At 38.4% G+C, this 23394-nt stretch overlaps 1 protein-coding gene across 1 annotated transcript in view; it reads left to right on the forward strand.

The window, feature by feature from the left end:
* Positions 1–23394, forward strand: part of SPATA16 (spermatogenesis associated 16) — a 222963-nt gene that overhangs the window by 161896 nt on the left and 37673 nt on the right. The window contains exons 6-7 of the mRNA XM_022575393.2: positions 12994–13140; positions 14168–14280. Of these exons, the coding sequence (XP_022431101.2) occupies positions 12994–13140; positions 14168–14280 (260 nt within the window). The remainder of the gene's footprint in view (positions 1–12993; positions 13141–14167; positions 14281–23394) is intronic.

Below are 23394 nucleotides of genomic sequence, written 5' to 3' on the forward strand. Positions count from 1 at the left end.
TTATTCTTGCATGATTGTATTTTAATAATAAAGTAATACAATAAGCATATCCTGTCTCCACTTGATGAAAATATCAAGATTTATTTGCTAAATAAAATAAATATTCAGTAATGGATCTGTGCTTAGAATGTTTAATAGAAAAGTTTTCTGGATCAGATATCAATTACTTTAACACTTAGGTAGATAGAGTCATATTTTGTCTCTCCAGTGCAATTTAACTCCCAAGAGTAAATATGTATGTTCAGAATAATAATATACTGTTTTAAAACAGACCTTTAAAAATTGCTTTTCACTGAAATTTATAACCTTGTTCTTGTTCAGTCATCATTTACCAGTAAGGATAATACATTCTATGCTCTCTAAAATATAAAGTTAAAATTTCTCATTTTATTCTTTCTTCTTTAAAATGTTATAATTTTACCATGATCAAGAGTTTCCAAGATTAGACTATTTTCCTCTTTCTAACTCACTTTATCAAATGGAAAAGTTTATAGAATTAAAGAGCCTACATCCCCAATATCATTATGAAAGTGTTACGGCTAGGTTGGTTATAACAAGTCATCTCATGTTTGTACCACAGAATTCTTTTCAGAAACAGAGAATCATTCCCAAAGAAAAGAAATTCCCCATATATGGGGCTAAAGTCTCTGTTCTTAAAATATTAAAACGTTGGTCTTCCCAATGGGAAGTGTGGTGTTCTGGCACTGTTCTATCTAATCAAAGTAAACACGTCTCAGTGAGCAGCTCACTTGTCCTTTGCAGTAGCAGGTTACAACACCATTTGCCTCTGGTCTCCCTCATCTACTGTCTCTTGCCATCTATGATTGCATTCTTCCTTTTAATTGCATAACTCTCTTTTAATTTCATTTTAGCTATAACAGGTAACAATAACCAAGGGATTGTACTATTTTACTTTCTTCTTGTTAGTCTGTACTTCTTAATGCATCCAGTGAACCAACTTCCCAGGAGTTGGATTCATCTCTACGATCAGTAACTTGTACCTTTAGTAACTCATCACAGTACAGCTGCAGCTCCACACCATGAGTGGCCACCCAGGAATCAAAGATTCCTCACCCTCCACCCTGTTATCCTTTCTCTTCCCAAACCACATGTTTCCATGAGCCAGGACCATTCTAGCAAATCTCACTTCTGACTCTGATTCTGGGATTTTCTTTTCCTCACAACACTGCTGACACCAAATCTGTGGGGTTTTCCACACCACTTCTCCAGCTCTCAGCCACCAACTGGTGTTTTAACAATTCAGTTCAACTTTGGTACTCACTATCCAGAGTTAGCACAGACGTCACAGATTAAGGGCTCGATGCTACCAGACTGCCCCACCACCACTTCAGATGTCAGTCACAGGTCCCAGGCCTCCTGTACTTCTGACCAACCAGCTATAAGTTGGGGGTTTCCAATGACCCCCAATTCAGGTTCTATAATTTTCTAGGATGACTCATAGAACTCAAGAAGTGCTTTACTTACTATTACTGGTTTATTATAAAGGATACAACTCGAGAACAGCCAAATGGAAGAGATACATAAGGCAAAATAAGGTGGGGTGTGGGTGTGTGCTCTCACTGGTTGCATGACTCTCCCAGCACCTCACTGTACTTCACTAACCCAGAAACTCTCCAAACCTCATCATCTCGGGGGGTTTATGGCGGTTTCATTATGATTGACTAAATCACTGGCCACTGGTGATTAACTCAATCTCCAGCCTGCCTCTCCTCCCCAGAGCTTGGGGAATGGGGTTGAAAGTTCCAGGTTTCTAATTAAGCCTTGGTTTTTCTTGAGACCAGCCCCCATCCTGACAGAAGCTACCTAGGGGCCTGCCAAGAGTCACCTCATTAGAACAAAAGACACTCCTACCATCCTCTATCACTTAGGAAATTCCAAGTGTTATAGAAGCTCTGTGCCAGGAACTGGGAAGAAAGACCAACTATTTTTCTATGATACCACACCATCTCTCACTCATCGGAGATAATATCCTTGTGTTTTTTACTCTTGGGTGCAGACCACTATTCAGCATGGCTTTATCTGTGAGAATCCAGTACAGTCTGGGTTGATTCTGTATCCTTCCCAAGAAGATTTTCTTTTGATTTTTCCAAACCACATGGAGTACTACCAACCAGAGAGCCTCTATTTCTAGAGCTGAGATTTCCTGGGCCATCTAGGTAGTATAAATTCAAACCTTATGCCTAGACTTAAAATTCCCAGAGGGGAAAAAGAATCCTACTCCAGACCCCAGATAAATCAGACAAGTTTATTTTGTTAACTTCATCAATGGTTGGATTTTTTTTTTGTCTCCATCATTCACTGGTACCCCAGTCTCACCTTTGTTTAAGAATGCACCATGTTATATTATAATTGACCGTGTATTTGTCTACTGCATGCACCAAATGGTAAGCAACACCATGGCATTCATTATCTTACCATTTTATCATAATGCCTGACATTCATATAGACTCTGGTAAGGGGAGCCTATAAATATTTTTTAGGTAAATTAGGTAATCAATTCTTCATCTAAGCTATATATCTTATTAAGATTATTTCTAATATTTCATCATTTTGTTGCTATTATGGATTAAACCATTATTTTCATTATACTGTATATTATACCTATATATTTTGATTGACCTTTTTAAATCTTATATCTGTTTATTTGGGGGTTTGTATATTTCCTTTTTTGATCCCTTACTGAACTCTTGTCTATACTAATAGATTTTCAGTTTATCCTCTTGGATTTTCTATATAAATAACCATCTATTCGTAAGTTATGACCATTTGGTCCCTTCACTTCCAAAATTTATATCTCTCATTTTTATTTCAGGTCTTATTCCTTTGGCCTGAAATTCCAAAGCTATAGAGAATAATAGTAGTCAAAGGCAGTCATTTTGTTTCTGAGTTTAACAGGAATAAAACAGATTAAAAGGAGATTCACCACAACTAAACTGACTACTAATAGTGAATAGTAAAGAGTAATACCTAATAATCAAGATAACCTCCTCTTTTAGATTTCCATATGTAAGCAATAACTTACCAAATACAAAACCAAAGCCTTGCTGACTTTCAAATTTTATATATTAACTACAGGAAAGCACTGAGTCATTACCATAAGATCATTTGCTTATGAGCCATGGTAATTCATGAGTAATAATAGTTCCTGTACATGATAATCATGATAATTCTTTTTTTTTTAATTGTCTTCAACAATTGCACTTATTAAATAAAAAACTGTAGAACTCCAAAACCAATTTCAACAGAAAACAAAAGAAAATCTCTGGTCTCAGGAAAAGAAATTGCTGTGCTTCTCTGGGATGGTAGTTTGTTGTTGTTATTTTATCTTAGGAACATTGTGAATGAGACAGTTGATCTTCTTTACTTCTAGAAAGTATACAGGAGCTTATAAAATACATTCTGTGTATTAATCTCACCTATGGCTTCATCACCAATCTCTTACTTTTCCTTCTGATCTGTTTTCTTCAAGAACTCTTTTACACATTTTTTTATGCTGTATGTATTTATTTAAGGAAAGTCATTACACTTCCAGAGTGAGATATAAACAAATAAGTAGATTACCAGTCCAGATAGTAAGGAAAACTAAGGCTTTCAGATTATGTAAGACTTTTATTATGCAGTATTAGTTAACTACCCAAGGCTCACTTTTTGCAAAATGTAGACTCTAATCGAAAGTGAAAAAAATCATAATTATGATGTAGATCAAGAAAAATGATGCTAAACATTTTTTTTAGTTATTTCTGAGATATACATTTTAAAGTAATAACTAGAATTATGACATAACATTATACAAGAACATATAAGATTTTTAGAAATTTCATGTAATGTCTGAAACATTTATATTAACATATTTCCATACAAATATAAACATTTATTTTTTATTATCTCATATACTTAAGTCTAGTTATTAGTAATAGTATTACAATAATGTTATAATAGTAGCATCACTAAGTCAATTTTGGTATCTTTGTACTAGATGTAAAAATTAATTATTCTTAATCCCCAAACTATTATGTTTCTTAAATAAGGCAATTATTCTTCTCAGATAGTCAACTTGAAGAATTTATAATATGTCTTACATCTCAGCTATGATATTTTAAGGATTCCATAGTATTTGTAGATATACTGAACTACTAGCTAAATCCCTCTATCAGAAATCTTTTGTTTCAAGTAATAGCAATCACAGCTTAAACTGATTTCAGTATATTTAAGTTTTAAAGGGGTAGGAGGAGGCATGAAATACATTGATTTATAATACAACTACAGGGGGACTACCTTTAAGCACAGCTTGATCCAATAGTTCACTCACTGCTCTATTTTCTACAGTCAGCTTTCTTCTCAAGTTCTACCTGGTATTCCATCACCTGTACCTCAAGGTGGTATCTGCATCTCAAGGTACCTCAAGCGCTAGTATCTTGAGTCATAGCAAAATTCCCAAATGTCATTACAAACTTCAAATCACACTGTCCCAAGAAGCAGTGAATATCTCTTCCACCCAATTCCTGGGACTCACTCTTCCTCATTGGCCCAAATTACATTATATGCTTATACTTGAACCAAAACAGGTCAAGGTAATGCCATGGATTGATTCGTCTAAGTCAAATAGGTCTCACTTTTAGAGTAGGTAGGGAAAGAGAGAATTCTCCAAGGGTAGCAAAAGAGGGAAGGTGGGAATGCATGTTAGGTATCCAACCAACCAATGTCCATTCCAATGGCTGCAGAAATACAGCCACTTAAGGGCATTAGAGCAACAATATATTATTTCACTAACTGTGAATTTAATAAATATTGAAGGGAAGAGCAGTATCTTTCATGTTTGTTTGTCTCAAACCTACTTTGTTGGGGATGGAATTAAGGAACTTCCCCAGAATAAATACAATACAGCTGATTAAACATAAAACTTTGGAATCAATAAGAATTCCAAGTGAAATAAAAATGAACTATGTATAAAAACCTTGTGTAATTATTTGTTTTTCAAAGCTTATAAATGGGTTATGAGGGGCAACTTACATATACAAAGATCAGTTTTGTAAAAGTAGAGCAGAAATCTGAAGGGAAAATTAGGAATCTCAGGAATGAAAACCAATGTTTTCCACTTGCATCTATAACTCTGAAATTATAATGAAGGTCAAAGGGAAAATACAACTTATTATACAAAGATTCATTATACAAATAGCTTTCTCACACATCAACTGCAAAAACCAAAATACACTATGTTTTTAAAGTGGAAACTGTTTTATTATTTATGGGAGCAATAATGATGTTAGCTGCAAAGTTGCTGCCTTTTGCTATTTTCTTGCTGATGTGAATTTGTGGATAACTTCCGATATAGAAGTACTGGCATTAAAAAGTGAACAAGATAAAACTCAGAAAATGACTGGGTGCGAAAGCAGTAATGACAAAGTGTTGGCATTATGAAGGGACTGGAGAAGCTAAACTCTGAAACTGATCACTAAGATGAAGTCATATAAAACTGACATGGTCCCATCTCACACTGAACAACTGGGACCTTTAGAAATGAGATTTTGCTCTAGCCTAAAATGTCAGAACATTTTGTTATGGACAAAGGGCAGAGAAATGACATAGACACTGGAAAATAGAGAAGGAAATGAAACAGAGAAAGGAGATGACAGAACCCTAACAAATCTGCATATTTCTAAAAGACTTTTAAAACCTCTATGATTTTTCTTTTTTCAAAATGGCTTTGAGAAGTTTATCCACAATCTGTTGACTGTGGTTACGATGAGGTGTCCAACAGAAGATACTGATGATGGTGGTATCTATGTTTTCTACTTTATGTCCAGAGAGCTCATATTTTATTTTACAGATATTTAACTGCATAAAAAATAAGCAGTCCCTCATATATAGAGATGCTGACCTACGATCAACAGTTCACATTTTTGCAGATGCTTTTCTGGTGCTGCTGACAGTTTCATTAAGCCAGCTTCTCTGTTAATCCAATCTTCTTTGTAACTAAGGGTCCATATTTCCCAGAGAACAAGCTGCAGCAAGGGCCCAACCTGAGCGTGAAACTAAGTTTTCAATCTAGGCAGAGCTGCTCTGTTCATTTGAGCATCAACTCCACTGAGTTACCTAATACATATTATTTTACCTCACTCCCCCTTCGTAAATTACACAGAAACCACTTAAAGTTTAGGTAAAATAAATAAAGATTGTGTGATATCCTTTTCTAAGTTTAGTGACAGAGAAATAAATCCTATCTCAGAAGCTCTGAACATTTCATTAGCTTTGAATTTTTTAAAGTTCTATTCTTATTTGGACGATTAAAAATTCAGGATTGAGAAAACTTTGTTTTTATATTCAACTCAAGTATTGATTGAGCACCTACTAGGTGCTTGGGGCATGAAGATAATGTGAAGATGTGATCTTGAAGAGGATTAAAACTTATTGGAGAGATGAGACATACCCCCATGAAACATTAGGAAATTCACTCTAGAGTGAGTGGTATGCGTGTTCTTTTTCTTTTTTAACATCTTTATTGGAGTATAATTGCTTTACAATGTCGTGTTAGTTGCTGCTGTATAACAAAGTGAATCAGCTATATATATATATACATATATATGTATATATATATCCCCATATCCCCTCCCTCTTGCGTCTCCCTCCCACTCTCAAATAACTCAGTTTTGTTTCTTTTTATGGCTGAATAATATTCCACTGTATATATGTGCCACATCTTCTTTATCCATTCATCTGTCGATGGACACTTAGGTTGCTTCCATGTCCTGGCTATTGTAAATAGTGCTGCAGTGAACATTGCAGTACATGACTCTTTTGGGGGCTTTTTTGTTTTTCATTTTTGGCTGCGTTGGGTCTTCATTGCTGTGTGCAGGCTTTCTCTAGTTGTGGTGAGCAGGGACTACTCTTTGTTGTTGTGCGTGGGCTTCTCACTGCGGTGGCTTCTCTTGTTGCGGAGCATGGGCTCTAGGCGCACAGGCTTCAGTAGTGGCTCGCGGGCTCTAGAGTGCAGGCTCAGTAGTTGTGGCACACGGGCTTAGTTGCTCCGTGGCATATGGGATCTTCCTGGACCAGGGCTCGAACCCGTGTCCCCTGCATTGGTAGGTGGATTCTTAACCACTGTGCCAGCAGGGAAGCCCCACATGACTCTTTTTGAGTTATTGTTTTCTCAGGGTATATGCTCAGTAGTGGGATTGCTGGGTCATATGGTAGTTCTATTTTTAGTTTGGGTGTTCTTTAAGAGTTTGGGTGGGGGGAGTACTGAAATACTCAGGTAGCCCTTTATGGACTAGGTGGGACTTAAATTAGGCACATCTGGAAGTATAGTAATCGACTGAGTAAAAGAAATATTGAGAGATTAGGTAGATGTTTCTGGGTGGAAAAAGCACAAAGAAAAATTCAGAGGCAGGATGAGCACAGGCTAGTACAAATTAGTGAAATCAGCAGACCTGATGAGAAAGGTTTGTACTAGAGAAAACATAGGAATGAAGAATAGACTGTGAAACACATCCACACAATTGAGAGCCCTGAATACCAGGAAAGAAGCACTGAAATTCCTGAGGAGTGATGTAACCATGACAAAGGTGATATTTCAGAAATATTCACCGGGTGGTGGTGTGGAGATATATTGGTGTGAAATCATACTGGTGGCAGCGAGGCTTGTTGGGAAACGTTTTCTGTAATCCAGATGCTATGTGATCAGAAATTTGACCAGGGTGGTCGCAATGATAATGCAAAGAGCGGGGTTAATATGAGTTGTATTACAGTGGGCAGATTTAATGAGTTTTTGAGATTCACTAAATGTCAGGGAATATGAGGAAAGAAAAGTTAACAATGACTTCAAATTTTTAAGCCAGAATAATTGGGTGAATAATGGCCATCCCTTCAATATGCTGGTGAAAAGTAGGGACGAGAGATGTTGTGGACATTTAAAAAATCACTTTCAAGGAATATATTTGCTGTATTTGAGGTAACGTTTGTAATGGTGAGCATATAGCAATGACCCAGTAGGCATTTGGAAATGCTGTGTTTGAAACTGGTGAAATTTTGCAGATGAGACTATGGCTTTGGATCCCTAGTCTTTTGATTTAGAACAAGGGTCTCCAATCCCCAACCGGTACCGGTCCACGGCCTGTTAAGAACCGGGCCGCACAGCAGGAGGTGAGCGGCAGGGAGAGTGAGCGAAGCTTCATCTGCCACTCCTCATCGGTCTCATTACCGCCTGAACCATCCTCCGCTCCATCCATGGAAAAATTGTCTTCCCTGAAACCGGTCCCTGGTGCCAAAAAGGTTGGGGACTGCTGGATTAGAAGTAATAGCGAATGCCACAAGAATAGAGAAATTGGACTTCCCTGGTGGCACAGTGGGCTCTGGTCCGGGAAGATCCCACATGCCGCGAAGCAACTAAGCCCGCGTGCCACAACTACTGAGCCTGTGCTCCAGAGCCCGTGAGCCACAACTACTGAGCCTGCGTGCCACAACTACTGAAGCCCACGCACCTAGAGCCCATGCTCCGCAACAAGAGAAGCCACCACAATGAGAAACCCGCGCACCGCAATGAAGTGTAGCCCCCGCTCGCCGCAACTAGAGAAAGCCCGCGTGCAGCAACAAAGACCCAACTCAGCCCAAAATAATTAATGAATTAATTAATAAAAGAAAGAATAGGAAAATTCCCCCGAGAGTGTTAATATGAAGAACATATCAGGGAGCCACAGACAGCTAGGAGGTGCACTGAATGAGATGCAGGAGAAAAAGGGAGGAAGAGGAAGCAGCGTGTATATGTGTAGGAGAGATGGGGAGACGCAGACAGAGAAAGAGGCAGAGAGAAAGACAAAGAGAGGGAAACAGAGAGACAGAGAGAGAAAGAGAAGAGACTGTCACTGAACTCCAGGGAGGTGACTCCAGGGAGGGAGGAAGGAACATACAGAAGGTCAAAGAGCATGAATGTCTTGAGTACCTAAAGCTGGTCAGCTCCAGCCTCCTGAGGTACAATAAAAGGTTCTTGATAAAGGGCAAACATTACCCTTTTTTGCTGAGAGTCGGACATCTTTCATTTGGAGGATAAAGAACTGAAAGATCATGTTTCTACAAGAAACTTAATCTGCATAATCTATCTTTGATATTCTTTTTTAAAACATCTGCTTCCCTAATGGTACAAATTTGGAACTGCATCATACCTGCAAATTGATTTTTTAATAATAAATTTGGTCCTAGTCATCTAAATTTCATCTGCAATTGTGATAAATTGTAAAGGAATGCATTAAGGGATTTATTTCTCTCACGTTTTCTTCTCACGTGACAGGAGCAAAGAAGACATTTTTAATCAACTCAACCTTCCTACCAAAGGACAATATATTCTGGTTAACTTTCATATCCATCAGAGGCACAGGGCTTTTCGGACGTAGGTAGAGGTTTATAAGCATAAAATTGAGAACAATTAGCACTCAAATTAATGTTACATGAGATTCAACATCTGGTAAGTGTGTCATCATTTTGGGTCATAGACCACTTGCTAGGCTAAATGTTCATACAACTGCAATTTACTCTGCATACAAATGGAATAAAAATGATACTTTAAAAATATTTTTAACTTAACAGTATGTACGTAGGGACCTCTCTCATTTCAAAACTTTTACTAGAATTCAACAGCGGATTGAACAGGATGAAACATACAGCATCAAAAGGAACAGAAAATACATTTTTGCAAGTATATTTCATAACAAATTAGCTATAGTGCTAATATTAGTTTCTCTAGTTCATCTAACCACTGTCACTATTAATACAGGTCTCCTCTTTATCCATCAAATATTTAAGAGCAGGAAGAGGTCAACCTCTCAAAGTCTTTGTGCTATTTATATAACAGAGCCCTCAAACATCGGCTGCTTCTGGCAATAGAGGGGCATCAGAAAATGCCAGATCTCAAGATGCCTCCTGCAACTCACCACAAACACCAGCCCATGCACAGCACACCATAAACTATTCTGAACCTCAGGACTCCGGGGCCTCCAAGAGCACTTTAATGTACACCTTAAAGTCCTAGAGGTGTCCTGCAGGGAACCCTCTCTGAGCTGGAAGCAGGTGCTGGCAGGAGGCTTCAGGGTACCTGGGATCCAGCGGCTTCTATGTCAACAAGCTACATATACTATGGGTCTGTGGGGAAGTCAGAGCATCCATAAAGCCTACCCACATCCATTCAGGGGGCCTCTGGGCATCCAGAGTTACCCAGAAAGCCAAGGCTCTCCCCAGAGGATGGCCCCAGACTTCACCACCAGCATGGCCAGGAGCGCTGAGGCCTTCTAGGTCAGGGAGCAAAACCAGGTTAAAGAGCAAACCATAGCCAGGGAACACATACCTTCTCCTGCCCTCCACCTCCAGAGTATGCTAATTCCTGAAAATACTGACAATCTAGACATGCCAGCATCTTAGAGAGTGCTAAAGAATAACCACAATCAAAAAAAAAACGTTATGACCATTTATCAGGAGAATGAGCTAGTGTCCATTTTACTTTTACTTAATTGCCTTTTCACATGATCCGGTTATTGGCAACTTCAGTAAAACTGGTAAACTCTTGGTTGGGTGTGTCTGTATCTGCAGATTTCAAAAGCAAAGAAACTTTCTGCACTCTTGAGATGGAGATGCAGAAATCACATTTTACCTTGTTTATAGAAATGAGCCATCCTTTTAAAAAGAGGCAAACACCAACTAAAGAAGCATCTAATACTAGAATCTGCTTTTAAAGTGCCTAAAAGCTACGCTATCAATTCTAGGAACCCCTGAGCCTTTGTTGTACTTTTCTAGATAGAGTAAGGAAGTGTTCTATCTAGAATTGTGTCTGTTAAAACCATCTATGTATTGACATTGCCCTGCTTCTGTAACATGCTTCCCACTGACTGTCAGAGTGATAATCACTGTCGTAGGATCGTTCTGAGAGTTAAGCCCTGTGCTTCAACGTTCAGCAGCCTGACTCTCAATTCTGGTCCCTCCATTTGCTGTGTCGGGCAAGTTTGTAATTTCTTGAAGTTCCAGTTTGATCATCCGTCAGGTGGTCATAATAATGTGTCCTGCTCTACACTGTTGTTGAATGAGAAAGATAATCCTGATAATGTGTATGGCACAGAAGAAGTGTCACATAAATGTTAACCCTCAATAATATTTAGTGGTTACCAGATCCTGTCACCAAAGACTAAATCATGTTTAATATATTTTTGTTCGGTGCTTGTGTTTAAAAGATATTTTGTAATATTTTCTTTTAATTATCAGCATACCTGTTAACTCTCTGTTTGACAGCCGTATGCTATTTACTTAACCAAAATGTGCCAAATAGCTTACTGCAGTGTTTTCCAAGCCGTGCTTTGAAAACTTGGGATTCTGTGGAGGGGTTCAAGGTGGCTATTGTGTGTGGGGTATACAGAATGGGCTACAGTGATGAGAGCGAGTGGTCAGTGATCCAGGCTTCAAATGGGACAGCTCTACCTTTACCAACTTTGAATATTGGGCTTCTCAGTAAATTTTAGTTTGAACAAAGGGTTCTGCAGCTAAAAATCAGAGGGGGCAAGTCAGAGAGGGTGGATAAAAACACTCATGGTTTACTGTGTCTATTATTTCTTAAAGAAATACTACAGATAGCAAAGACTGTATTTGAAACACTGCCATTTGAGTTCTGACTCTAGATTAAAAATTGGCATTTAAATCATGATTCAAGGATATTTGGAATTTCATCTTTTTCCCTTTCTGGCAGTGTTAAATAGGGAGGGCTCATTAAACCCTCTGTTCATCATCCTTCATTTGAGAAGTCTATTGTAATAAACCAAAGCATTATTACGCAGAATGAAAATGAATGAAGTAAATCTGGCCTCCAAGACCCCATGGCTGACATCTGTCCCTGTCCCAAAAGTCATCCAAAGTCAAGCAAGCCTAAAGCAGAGTGCAGTGGTTACGCCCACGGTCTCTGGAGTCAGACTGCCCAGGTGTGAATCCTGCCTTGTCCACTTATATGCGTGTTTCCAGACAAGTCACTGCCCATCTGTGTACCTCAACCTCCCGGTTATTTGTAAAATGAGGACAAAAGCACCAATTATGTGAATGTATCATGAGGATTTAAAGAGAATGCACACAAAACAAACATGATTACCAAAGGGGAAAGGGAAGGAAGGGAGGGATAAATTAGGAGCATGGGATTAACAGATATAAACTATTATACATAAAATAGATAAGCCACAAAGATTTACTGTATAGCACATGGAACTATTTTCAGTATCTTGTGATAACCTATGATGGAAAATAATCTGAAAAAAAAAATATATATATATATATATAATTGAACCACTTTTTGTACACCTGAAACACAATATTGTAAATCAACTATGTCAATAAAAAAATTTTTAACAGAATGCACACAAAATGTTTAGCACAAGGGAAGGTAGAAAATAAGTACTAAGTAAATATTAGCTCTTCTAGTCATTAAGAACAGTTTGTTTTAGAACCATTTTCTTGACGCATGAGTTATTTCCAAGTCTAATTACAAAAGTTAGTACATTTATCATTTAAAATTTCCTTCAACTATAGGACGGAGAGCAACTAAATTAATTAGTCTTATATTTTAATTCTTACTTGGTAATTTTTCTCTTTCCTTTCATATAACATTATTTTCTTAAACAAACTGTGGACAGAAAAATCAAATTCTCTTGAAAGGTGTCACACAGAAAAATATTAAGCCTGCAACCTGGTCCTGAATTTTGTATTATTTTGAATATGGGGAAAGAGGAACACATAACCTAGCCATATTCTATTGCTATACTTTGTGTATGTTTATATTTTAATAAAAATATGAAGGATAAAGTATGATTTTGATATATCATCTATTTGACCTTTTGATGCACATACTTTTACTTTGTATCTTTAATTTTTTCCGAGTATAATTCTTGAAATCTGGGGGGGAAACACCCTGAAAACAAGAAAATGATAAATTCTTTAGTTTTTTCTGTCATATTTCAGACCTTCAAGGACTCCATGTGTTGCCTCAGACAGCTGACTGGTCATCTTTTCCTCCTCAACAGTATCTCTTGACTCTTGGGTTCAAAAACAAAGAAGATGGGAAGTTTTTGGAAAAAGTATCATGTAGGAAGTTACCAACATTTACAGGTAAGTCACCTGGACTTGTTATCTTTCAATACTGTTTTAAATTAGGAATTGTGCATTATTCATTAAGCTTTATTCATCACAAGCCTAGCATATAGTAAGGCCTGGGCACCAAAATGTTTGTTGGGTCATACTTAACTCCTTCCGATCTTCTTTGTGGGTTAGTTAACAATACCTGGAATTCTGGTTCCCCCAAGAGTGCCCACCTCCCTCACTCTAACCATCTCACTGCAACCACATCACCACCCATGCCTGATCATGGGGCACTCAAAGATTACAAGCTTTTGTCATCACCCACCAGCAAACACAGAAGAAAATCGTGCAACAAAACTATTGTATGAAATCAAACATATAGCCAATGACCACCTTAAATCACTTGGATCATCTGCCATTGTATTAATATCTGTTCTACTCTTTTCTTATGTAATTAACCAAGATCTCAGATCTCCTGAAGAGTATTATAGTTAAATGGTGCTCAGCAATTCTAGTTGAAACTTTCAAAAATCAAGTAAACATTCAGGTGAAGTCTCATACTTATGGGCTGAATTCATGACCAGGTTGAATTTATCCCTTCAGCTCTACCCACATAATTAAGGATTTGTGTTTTGTCTGGCACTCTGTCCTCTGAAGCTTATCTCAGCTTCGAGCTACATTCAAAGTCAGTGCAATCTGCACACTTGAATAATACCTGGGAGGAACAAGACAAGAATCAGACACATTTATGATGACATTTTTTTCACAACTCAGGAAAAGCATATTCTGCAGAGAGAGGTGAATTGTCATAGGCTGTCCCGTGGATCTCTCAATCAAGAAACACAACAAAAGGAATAAATGATAGTCTCTAAAGGGCAATGTCTCCTCATAGATCTTTCACTGTTATACTTCTGGTCTTTGAGATGGGACTCATTTCTATACTAAAGATTTCATATCTATTAATATTGAGGTATCTGTTTATAGCTTGCTAAGGAAAGCATTTTGAAATGGAAGTCTGGGGGAAAAAAGTATAAAAGTTTATTGTTACAATTTTTAGAACATAAAACTCCCTTCGGTCTGCTGACAAGAGAAGACACAGTGAGACACATGCAGAGAATGGGGAAGCGAATCTTGCCAATACTGGATTTTATTAGAAGCACCCAATCGAATGTAGGTATATAAGTCTTTTATATTTTTTCAACATATAAATATCAGACAATCCTAGAAGTATGGAAAGTTTATGGTGTAAATATTGCAAGTGTCGGACGATTTTAGAAACTTTCACAGTCAACCTTCTTTGCAAAACCAAGCAAAGTTTAGCTAATGATTTTATTCCTTTTATATTTTAAAATATATTAATCATAAAGTTACACTTCGCAATTTCCAGCATTTCTCAGGCTAGAGCCTTTTCTTTGTGGCTTCCTGATATCTAAATGAAGGCTGAATTGAATCTCTTGCTTCAAATCAGTAACTAAATTTTAGTGAACACAGTGCTTTCCCTATTTCATACATTTGGCTACTGCATATAACCATTTTGTTGCCTACATAAGAATTCAGAACACTGAAAGCTAGCTCCTCCACATTAACTGATACACTGGATGCTACTCTAAACATTGGCAATTGATCTTTTTTGTTGGTAACATCTTTACTGCAGTATAACTGCTTTATAATGTTGTGTTAGTTTCTGTTGTATAAAAAAGTGAACCAGCTATATGCATACATATATCCCCATATCCCCTCCCTGTTGCGTCTCCCTCCCACCCTCCCTATCCCACCCCTTTAGTTGATCACAAAGCACCAAGCTGATCTCCCTCTTGCTATGCAGCTCCTCCCCACTAGCTATCTATTTTACATTTGGTAGTGTGTATATGTCAATGCCACTCTCTCACTTCATCCCAGCTTACCCTTCCCCCTCCCTGTGTCCTCAAGACCATTCTCTACATCTGCATCTTTATTCCTGTCCTGCCCCTAGGTTCATCAAAACCTTTTTTTTTTTTCACATTCCATATATATGTGTTAGCATAGGGTATTTGTTTTTCTCTTTCTGACATACTTCCCTCTGTATGACAGACTCTAGGTCCATCCACCTCACTACAAATAACTAAATTTCATTTCTTTTTATGGCTGAGTAATATTCCATTGTATATATGTGCCACATCTTCTTTATCCACTGATCTGTTGATGGACACTTAGGCTACTTCCCTGTCCTGGCTATTGTAAACAGTGCTGCAATGAACACTGTGGTACATGACTCTTTGAATTACCATTTTCTCAGGGTATATGCCCAGTAGTGGGATGGCTGGGTAATATGGTACTTCTATTTTTACTTTTTTAAGGAAGTTCCATACTGTTCTCCAAGGTGGCTGTATCAATTTACATTCCCAACAACAGTGCAAGAGGATTCCCTTTTCTCCACACCCACTCCAGCATTTAGTGTTTGTAGATTTTTTCATGATGGCCATTCTGACTGGTGTGAGGTGATACCTCACTGTACTTTTGATTTGCGTTTCTCTAATAATTAGTGATGTTGAGCATTCTTTCACGTGTTTGTTGGCTGTATCTGTATATCTTCTTTGAAGAAATATCTATTTAGGTCTTCTGCCCATTTTTGGATTGGGTTGTTTGTTTTCTTCCTATTGAGCTGCATGAGCTGCTTGTATATTTTGGAGATTAATCCTTTGTGAGTTGCTTCATTTGCCAATACTTTATCCCATTCTGAGGGTTGTCTTTTGTCTTGTTTATGGTTTCCTTTGCTGTACAAAAGCTTTTAAGTTTAATTGGGTCCCATTTTTAAATTTTTGTTCTTATTTCCATTTCTCTAGGAGGTGGGTCAAAAAGGATCTTGCTGTGATTTATGTCATAGAGTGTTCGGCCTATATTTTCCTCTAAGAGGTTGATAGTGCCTGGCCTTACATTTAGGTCTTTAATCCATTTTGAGTTTATTTCTGTGTATGGTGTTAGGAAGTGTTCTAATTTCATTCTTTTCCAGGTAGCTGTCCAGTTTTCCCAGCACCACTTATTGAAGAGGCTGTCTTTTCTCCATTGTATACTCTTGCCTCCTTTATCAAACATAAGGTGACCATATGTGCAAGGGTTTATCTCTGGGCTTTCTATCCTATTCCAATGATCTATATTTCTGTTTTTGTGCCACTACCATACTGTCTTGATTATTATAGCTTTGTAGTATAGTCTGAAGTCAGGGAGCCTGATTCCTCCAGCTCTGTTTTTCTTTCTCAAGATTGCTTTGGCTATTCGGGGTCTTTTGTGTTTCCGTACAAATTGTGAAATTTTTGGTTCTAGTTCTATGAAAAATGCCATTGATAGTTTGATAGGGATTGCATTGAATCTGTAGATAGCTTTGGGTAGTACAGTCATTTTCACAATGTTGATTCTTCCAATCCAAGAACATGGTATATCTCTCCATCTGTTTGTATCATCTTTAATTTCTTTCATCAGTGTCTTATAGTATTCTGCATACAGGTCTTCTGTCTCCTTAGGTAGGTTTATTCCTAGGTATTTTATTCTTTTTGTTGCAATGGTAAATGGGAGTGTTTCCATAATTTCTCTTTCAGATTTTTCATCATTAGTGTATAGGAATGCAAGACATTTCTGTGCATTATTTTTGTATCCTGCTACTCTACCAAATTCACTGATTAGCTCTAGTAGTTTCCTGGTAGCATCTTTAGGATCCTCTATGTACAGTATCATGTCATCTGCAAATAGTGACAGTTTTACTTCTGCTTTTCCAATTTGTATTCCTTTTATTTCTTTTTTTTCTCTGATTGCTGTGCCTGAAGCTTCCAAAACTATGTTGAATAACAGTGGTGAGAGTGGACAACCTTGTCTTATTCCTGATCTTAGAGGTAATGGTTTCAGTTTTTCACCATTGTAAACGATGTTGGCTGTGGGTTTGTCATATATGGCTTTTATTATGTTGAGGTAGGTTCCCTCTATGCCTACTTTCTGAAGAGTTTTTATCATAAATGTGTGTTGAATTTTGTAAAATGCTTTTTCTGCATCTATTGAGATGATCATATGTTTTTTCTCCTTCAGTTCATTAATACGGTTTATCACATTGACCGATTTGCATATATTGAAGAATCCTTGCATTCCTGGGATAAACCCCACTTGATCGTGGTGTATGAGCCTTTTAATGTGCTGTTGGATTCCACTTGCTAGTAATTTTTTTTTTTTTTGCGGTACGCAGGCCTCTCACTGTTGTGGCCTCTCCCGTTGCAGAGCACAGGCCCCAGACGCGCAGGCTCAGCAGCCATGCTCACGGGCCCAGCCGCTCCGCGGCATGTGGGATCTTCCCGGACCGGGGCACGAACCCGTGTCCCCTGCATCAGCAGGCAGACTCTCAACCACTGCACCACCAGGAAAGCCCCGTTTGCTAATATTTTGTTGAGGATTTTTGCATCTATGTTCATCAGTGATATTGCCCTGTAGTTTTCTTTCTTTGTGACATCTTTGTCTGGTTTTGGCATCAGGGTGGTGGTGGCCTTGTAGAATGAGTTTGGGAGTGCTCCTCCCTCTGCTATATTTTGGAAGAGTTTGAGAAGGATAGGTGTTAGCTCTTCTCTGAATCTTTGATAGAATTGTCCTGTGAAGCCATCTGGTCCTGGGCTTTTGTCTGTTGGAAGGTTTCTAATCACAGTCTCAAATTCAGTGCTTGTGCTTGGTCTGTTTATATTTCTTCCTGGTTCAGTCTCAGAAGGTTGTGCTTTTCTAAGAATTTGTCCATTTCTTCCAGGTTGTCCATTTTATTGGCATATAGTTGCTTGTAGTATTCTGTCATGATCCTTTGTATTTCTGCAGTGTCAGTTGTTACTTCTCCTTTTTCATTTCTAATTCTATTGATTTGAGTCTTCTCCCTTTTTTTCTTGATGAGTCTGGCTAATGGTTTATCAATTTTGTTTATCTTCTCAAAGAACCAGCTTTTAGTTTTATTGATCTTTGCTATTGTCTTCTTCATTACTTTTTCATTTATTTCTGATCTGATCTTTATGATTTCTTTCCATCTGCTAACTTTGGGGTTTTTTTGTTCTTCTTTCTCTAATTGCTTTAGGTGTAAGTTTAGGTTGTTTATTTGAGATGTTTCTTGTTCCTTGAGGTAGGATTGTACTGCTATAAAGTTCCCTCTTAGAACTGCTTTTGCTACATCCCATAGGTTTGGGGTCATCATGTTTTCATTGTCATTTGTTTCTAGATATTTTTGATTTCCTCATTGATTTCTTCAGTGATCTCCTGGTTATTTAGTAGCACATTATTTAGCCTCCATGTGTTTGTATTTTTTACAGTTTTTCCTATAATTGATATCTAGTCTCATAGTGTGGTTGGAAAAAATACTTGATATGATTTCAATTTTCTTAAATTTACCAAGGCTTGATTTGTGACCCAAGATATGGTCTATCCTGGAGAATGTTCCATGAGCAGTTGAAAGTGTATTCTGTTGTTTTTGGATGGAATGTCCTATATATATCAATTAAGTCCATCATGTTTAGTGTATAAATTAAAGCTTGTGTTTCCTTATTTATTTTCATTTTGGATGATCTGTCCATTGGTGAAAGTGGGGTGTTAAAGTCCCCTACTATGAATGTGTTACTGTTGATTTCCCCTTTTATGGCTGTTAGTATTTGCCTTATGTATTGAGGCGCTCCTATGTTGGGTGCATAAATATTTACAATTGTTATATCTTCTTTTTGGATTGATCCCTTGATCATTATGTAGTGTCCTTCTTGTCTCTTGTAATAGTCTTTATTTTAAAGTCTATTTTGCCTGATATGAGAATTGCTATTCCAGCTTTCTTTTGATTTCCCTGTGCATGGAATATCTTTTTCCATCCCCTTACTTTCATTCTGTATGTGTCCCTAGGTCTGAAGTGGGTCTCTTGTAGACAGAAAATGTATGGGTCTTGTTTCTGTATCCATTCAGCCAGTCTATGCCTTTTGGTTGGAGCATTTAATCCATTTACATTTAAGGTAACTATTGATATGTATGTTCCTATTACCATTTTCTTAATTGTTTGGGGTTTATTTTTGTAGGTCGTTTTCTTCTCTTGTGTTTCCTGCCTAAAGAAGTTCCTTTAGCATTTGTTGTAAAGCTGGTTTGGTGGGGATGAATTCTCTTAGCTTTTGCTTGTCTGTAAAGGTTTTAATTTCTCCATTGAATCTGAATGAGATCCTTGCTGGGTAGAGTAATCTTGGTTGTAGGGTTTTCCCTTTCATCACTTTAAATATGTCCTGCCACTCCCTTCTGGTTTGCAGAGTTTCTGTTAACCTTATGGGGATTTCCTTGTATGTTATTTGTTGCTTTTCCCTTGCTGCTTTAAATATCTCTTTTCTGTATTTAATTTTTGAGAGTTTGATTAATATGTGTCTCAGCATGTTTCTCTTTGGGTTTATCCTGTATGGGACTCTCTGTGCTTCCGGGACTTGACTATTTCCTTTCCCATGTTAGGGAAGTTTTCGACTATAATCTCTTCAAATATTTTCTCAGATGCTTTCTCTTTCTCTTCTTCTTCTGAGACCCCTATAATTGAAATGTTGGTGTGTTTAATGTTGTCCCAGAGGTCTCTGAGACTGTCCTCAATTCTTTTCATTCTTTTTTCTTTATTCTGCTCCCTGACAGTTATTTCCACCATTTTATCTTCCACGTCACTTATCCGTTCTTCTGCCTTAATTATTCTGCTATTGATTCCTTCTAGAGTATCTTTAATTTCAGTTTTTGTGTTGTTCATCACTGTTGGTTTGCTCTATCATTCTTCTAGATCCTTGTTACAATGTTTCTTGCATTTTCTCCATTGTGTTTCCGAGATTTTGGATCATCTTTACTATCATTACTCTGAATTCTTTTTCAGGTAGGTTGCCTATTACATCTTCATTTATTGGTCTTGTAGGTTTTTACCTTGCTCCTTCATCTGTGACATATTTTTTGTCGTTTCTTTTTTTTTTTTTTTTTGATGGGTGGGGCTGTATTCCTGTCTTACTGGTTGTTTGGCCTGAGGGGTCCAGCACTGGAGTTTGCAGGCAGTTGGATAGAGCCGGGTCTTGGGGCTGAGATGAGGACCTCTGTGAGGCCTCACTCCAATTGGTATTCCCTGGCGTCTGAGGTTCTCTGTTAGCCCAGCAATTTGGACTCAGAGCTCCCACCACAGGAGCTCGGCCCTGACCTCCGGCTTGGGAACCCAAATCCTGCAAGCCAGTCGCCAGAGGTTCATCCCGTCCCCTTAGCTGTCTGTCGTCCCCCACCAGTGCCTGGTAGGTGTCCTAATTGTATGTAGACACGAATCCTAGTCTGCCATCTTGACTCCGCCCTCCACCTGGCAATTGATCTTTATATACCCTTAAGGTAAATTATCTAATCCCTTTCTGTGACCCAGGGAAAATATGCCCTTTCTACTTTCAGTCTTAAAAAAAGCCCAAAATAAGACCTGATTTATGCTGTGCTATTTTACAAAATTTAAGCTATTGTATTGAAAGTACATAAAGAGGGCTTCCCTGGCGGCACAGTGGTTGAGAGTCCGCCTGCCAATGCAGGGGACACGGGTTCGTGCCCCGGTCCGGGAAGATCCCACATGCCGTGGAGCCGCTGGGCCCGTGAGCCATGGCCGCTGAGCCTGCGCGTCCGGAGCCTGTGCTCTGCAACAGGAGAGGCCGCAACGGTGAGAGGCCCGCGTACCGCAAAAAAAAAAAAAAAAGAAAGTACATAAAGGGAACTCCTCGTTAATGGGCTCTAAAGGCTGCAGATTTCCCCTTTTAAAATATTTTTCAAAAGGCCTTTAAGCTGGAAATTTTTAAGAATTCTTTTTTTGTGGTTTTAGTATTACATCGTTGATTTGATGTTCTTACCTTACAAGGGGTACCAAGGGGGTTATCACAAACAGCTACTTAATATCTGTTCAGCAGTTTACCTGCTCAGTAACATTATTCAGTATTTTATAAAGGCTATAAAATCCCTAAATTTATTTGCATGATTTGTAATTCTATGCATTACAAATCCAAAAGCACATTTTTACTGATTTTCCTACCACATAGCTTCCTTCCCCTTCCTCACAACTGTGTTCCACTCAACTATCTCCCCTATACTACTACTACTACTAAGAAATCCATCTCTATCTTAGTCATCTTGCGCTGTCATAACAAAATAGCATAGACTGGATGACTTAACCAACAGAAATTTATTTTCTCACAATTCTAGAGGCTAGAAGTCTGAGATCAGGGTGCCAACATGGTCAGGTTCTGCCAAACACCTTCTTCCTGGTTTGCAGTCGGCTAAAGACCCTCTTCCTGGCTTGCAGTTGGCTACTTTCTCTCTGTGTCCTAACATGGCAGAGAGCAAGCCCTCTGCTGTCAATTCTTATAAGAGCACTAATCCCAAGATCAGGCCCTACTCTCATGACCTCATCTAACCACAATTACCTCCCAAAGGCCCCATCTCCAAATACATCACATTGGTCACCAGGGCTTCAACATAGGAATTTTGGGTGGACACAAACATTCAGTTTATAGTGATCTCATTGGATCTATTGCAAATTTTGGGTCCTGTTCTCCAATTCACAACCTCTTCCAGACACACACACACACACCCTCACCAACCACCCCATCCTAATTAGAGACACACACACACACACACACCTCATTACTGTCATCACCAGGCTCTTGCAAGCAGTGGAAGCCTTGCTAGCAAGAACCATCACCATATAGTATTACTTCACCTCATCTGCACATGGTTAGCCTTGCAGTGCCAGCGTGCTGGATGCTGGGGAGGTAATCTGTCTGTGCCCCGGCTCTTTGGGGCGATGCCCGCCGTAGCTTGCTACTTGTCAGATACCCGCCACCTCATCATCTGTTGCCAGCTCACATCTCCCAGTGTGCTGTGAAGGCAGGTTAGGCCAATCTAGGCATCATGCACTTTTTAAATGCTTCTAACACATTTTCCTCTCACGTTTCAAAGGGCATTCTGGCCACTTAGAAATGTGTATATGCATGAATGTCTATGTGTCCATAAAGCAGACTTGAAACCCATAATGAATAAGATTCTTAGCATCTAATGAATGACTCAGTCTTCTTTAGAATGAGTCAGCACCACTTTGTTAACTGTGAGGGATTTCATCAACTTTCTTATGTTTGCGTCTATGGGAAATAGTTTTTGGAAGACTGTCTCAAAGAGCTTGAATGAAATTGAAGCAAGTGAGCCCACAGGTACCCAGGGACCACAAGAATATCCAAATATTGGCCTGTAGGTTTCTCATTATATGCCCAACCACAGCTTCATAAAGCAGGACTGAATAAAATCGGCTGCAAAGGTAACCTAGCTAATGAAGCAAGAAATGAGTTGGTGAGCAGAAATTATTCCTACATGGTACAATTAATTGTGACCCAAGAATCCCTCAACAGTGTTTTCAGGATCCCCTGAGGTGTTTTTTTTGTTTGTTTTTTGTCAGATGTCAAATGCCATCCACTTGAATATTTAAGCATTGCATTGTCCTTATTAGCTGTGACCCTAGCTTGTGACACCTATGGATGAAGACTCGTCCAAGGCTGTGCTCTCTGGCTGTGTAACCCTAGGATATCACTTAACCTCTGAGCTGTTTTTTTCTCATTTATAAAATAAGCTGTTATCTGCCATGCTCACCTCCCAGAGTTGTGAGACCAAAAGTATATAATCCACATTGAAGCACTTTGTAAAGTATTAAGAATTTTTAGAGTTTTAATTAATTGTATTGGTTTTCATTTGCTATGACAAAAGGACTGTTTTATAGACCCTTCTTCTTCTTTATAAATGCTGTATACTTTGAAATTACATACTCTTCTAAAATGAAGACTGTGCAAGTGTCCTGTGGATCTTGAATTCTTTTCCTTAGATCGCTGATCCACTCAGATCTCCTCACAAAGGCAGGATTAGAGGTGTCATCTCTAGCCATGGAGTAGATCTACTGCCCACAGTAGGGCTTGTCAGGGAACATGAATTTTCACCTCTTGCTATGAGGTGGTAGAAAGAGTTGGTGAAGGAGACAAAGACATTCCTGGTATAATGCTTCTCTCAGAAAATAATTCTCCTTACACTCTGACACCAGTTTCCTTACCTTTATAGATTCCTTTGTTAGGCACACAGCACATGGCTGTGTGACAAGAATGATTCTGGCATTTTCAGAGTTATTGTCTAAAATATTCTCCCACCTTCCTATCTGGTGTCTTTTAATCTCACTGAACATCAACCCCATTCAACCAGTAGCTCTGCTCTAATGGTATTTTTTCTTCTATGGTTCTTTGTACTAATTAT

This window comes from Delphinapterus leucas, chromosome 4, assembly GCF_059928025.1.
Source record: "Delphinapterus leucas isolate spDelLeu-1000000601 "Yukka" chromosome 4, BTC_Dleu_Yukka2, whole genome shotgun sequence".
NCBI lineage: Eukaryota > Metazoa > Chordata > Mammalia > Artiodactyla > Monodontidae > Delphinapterus > Delphinapterus leucas.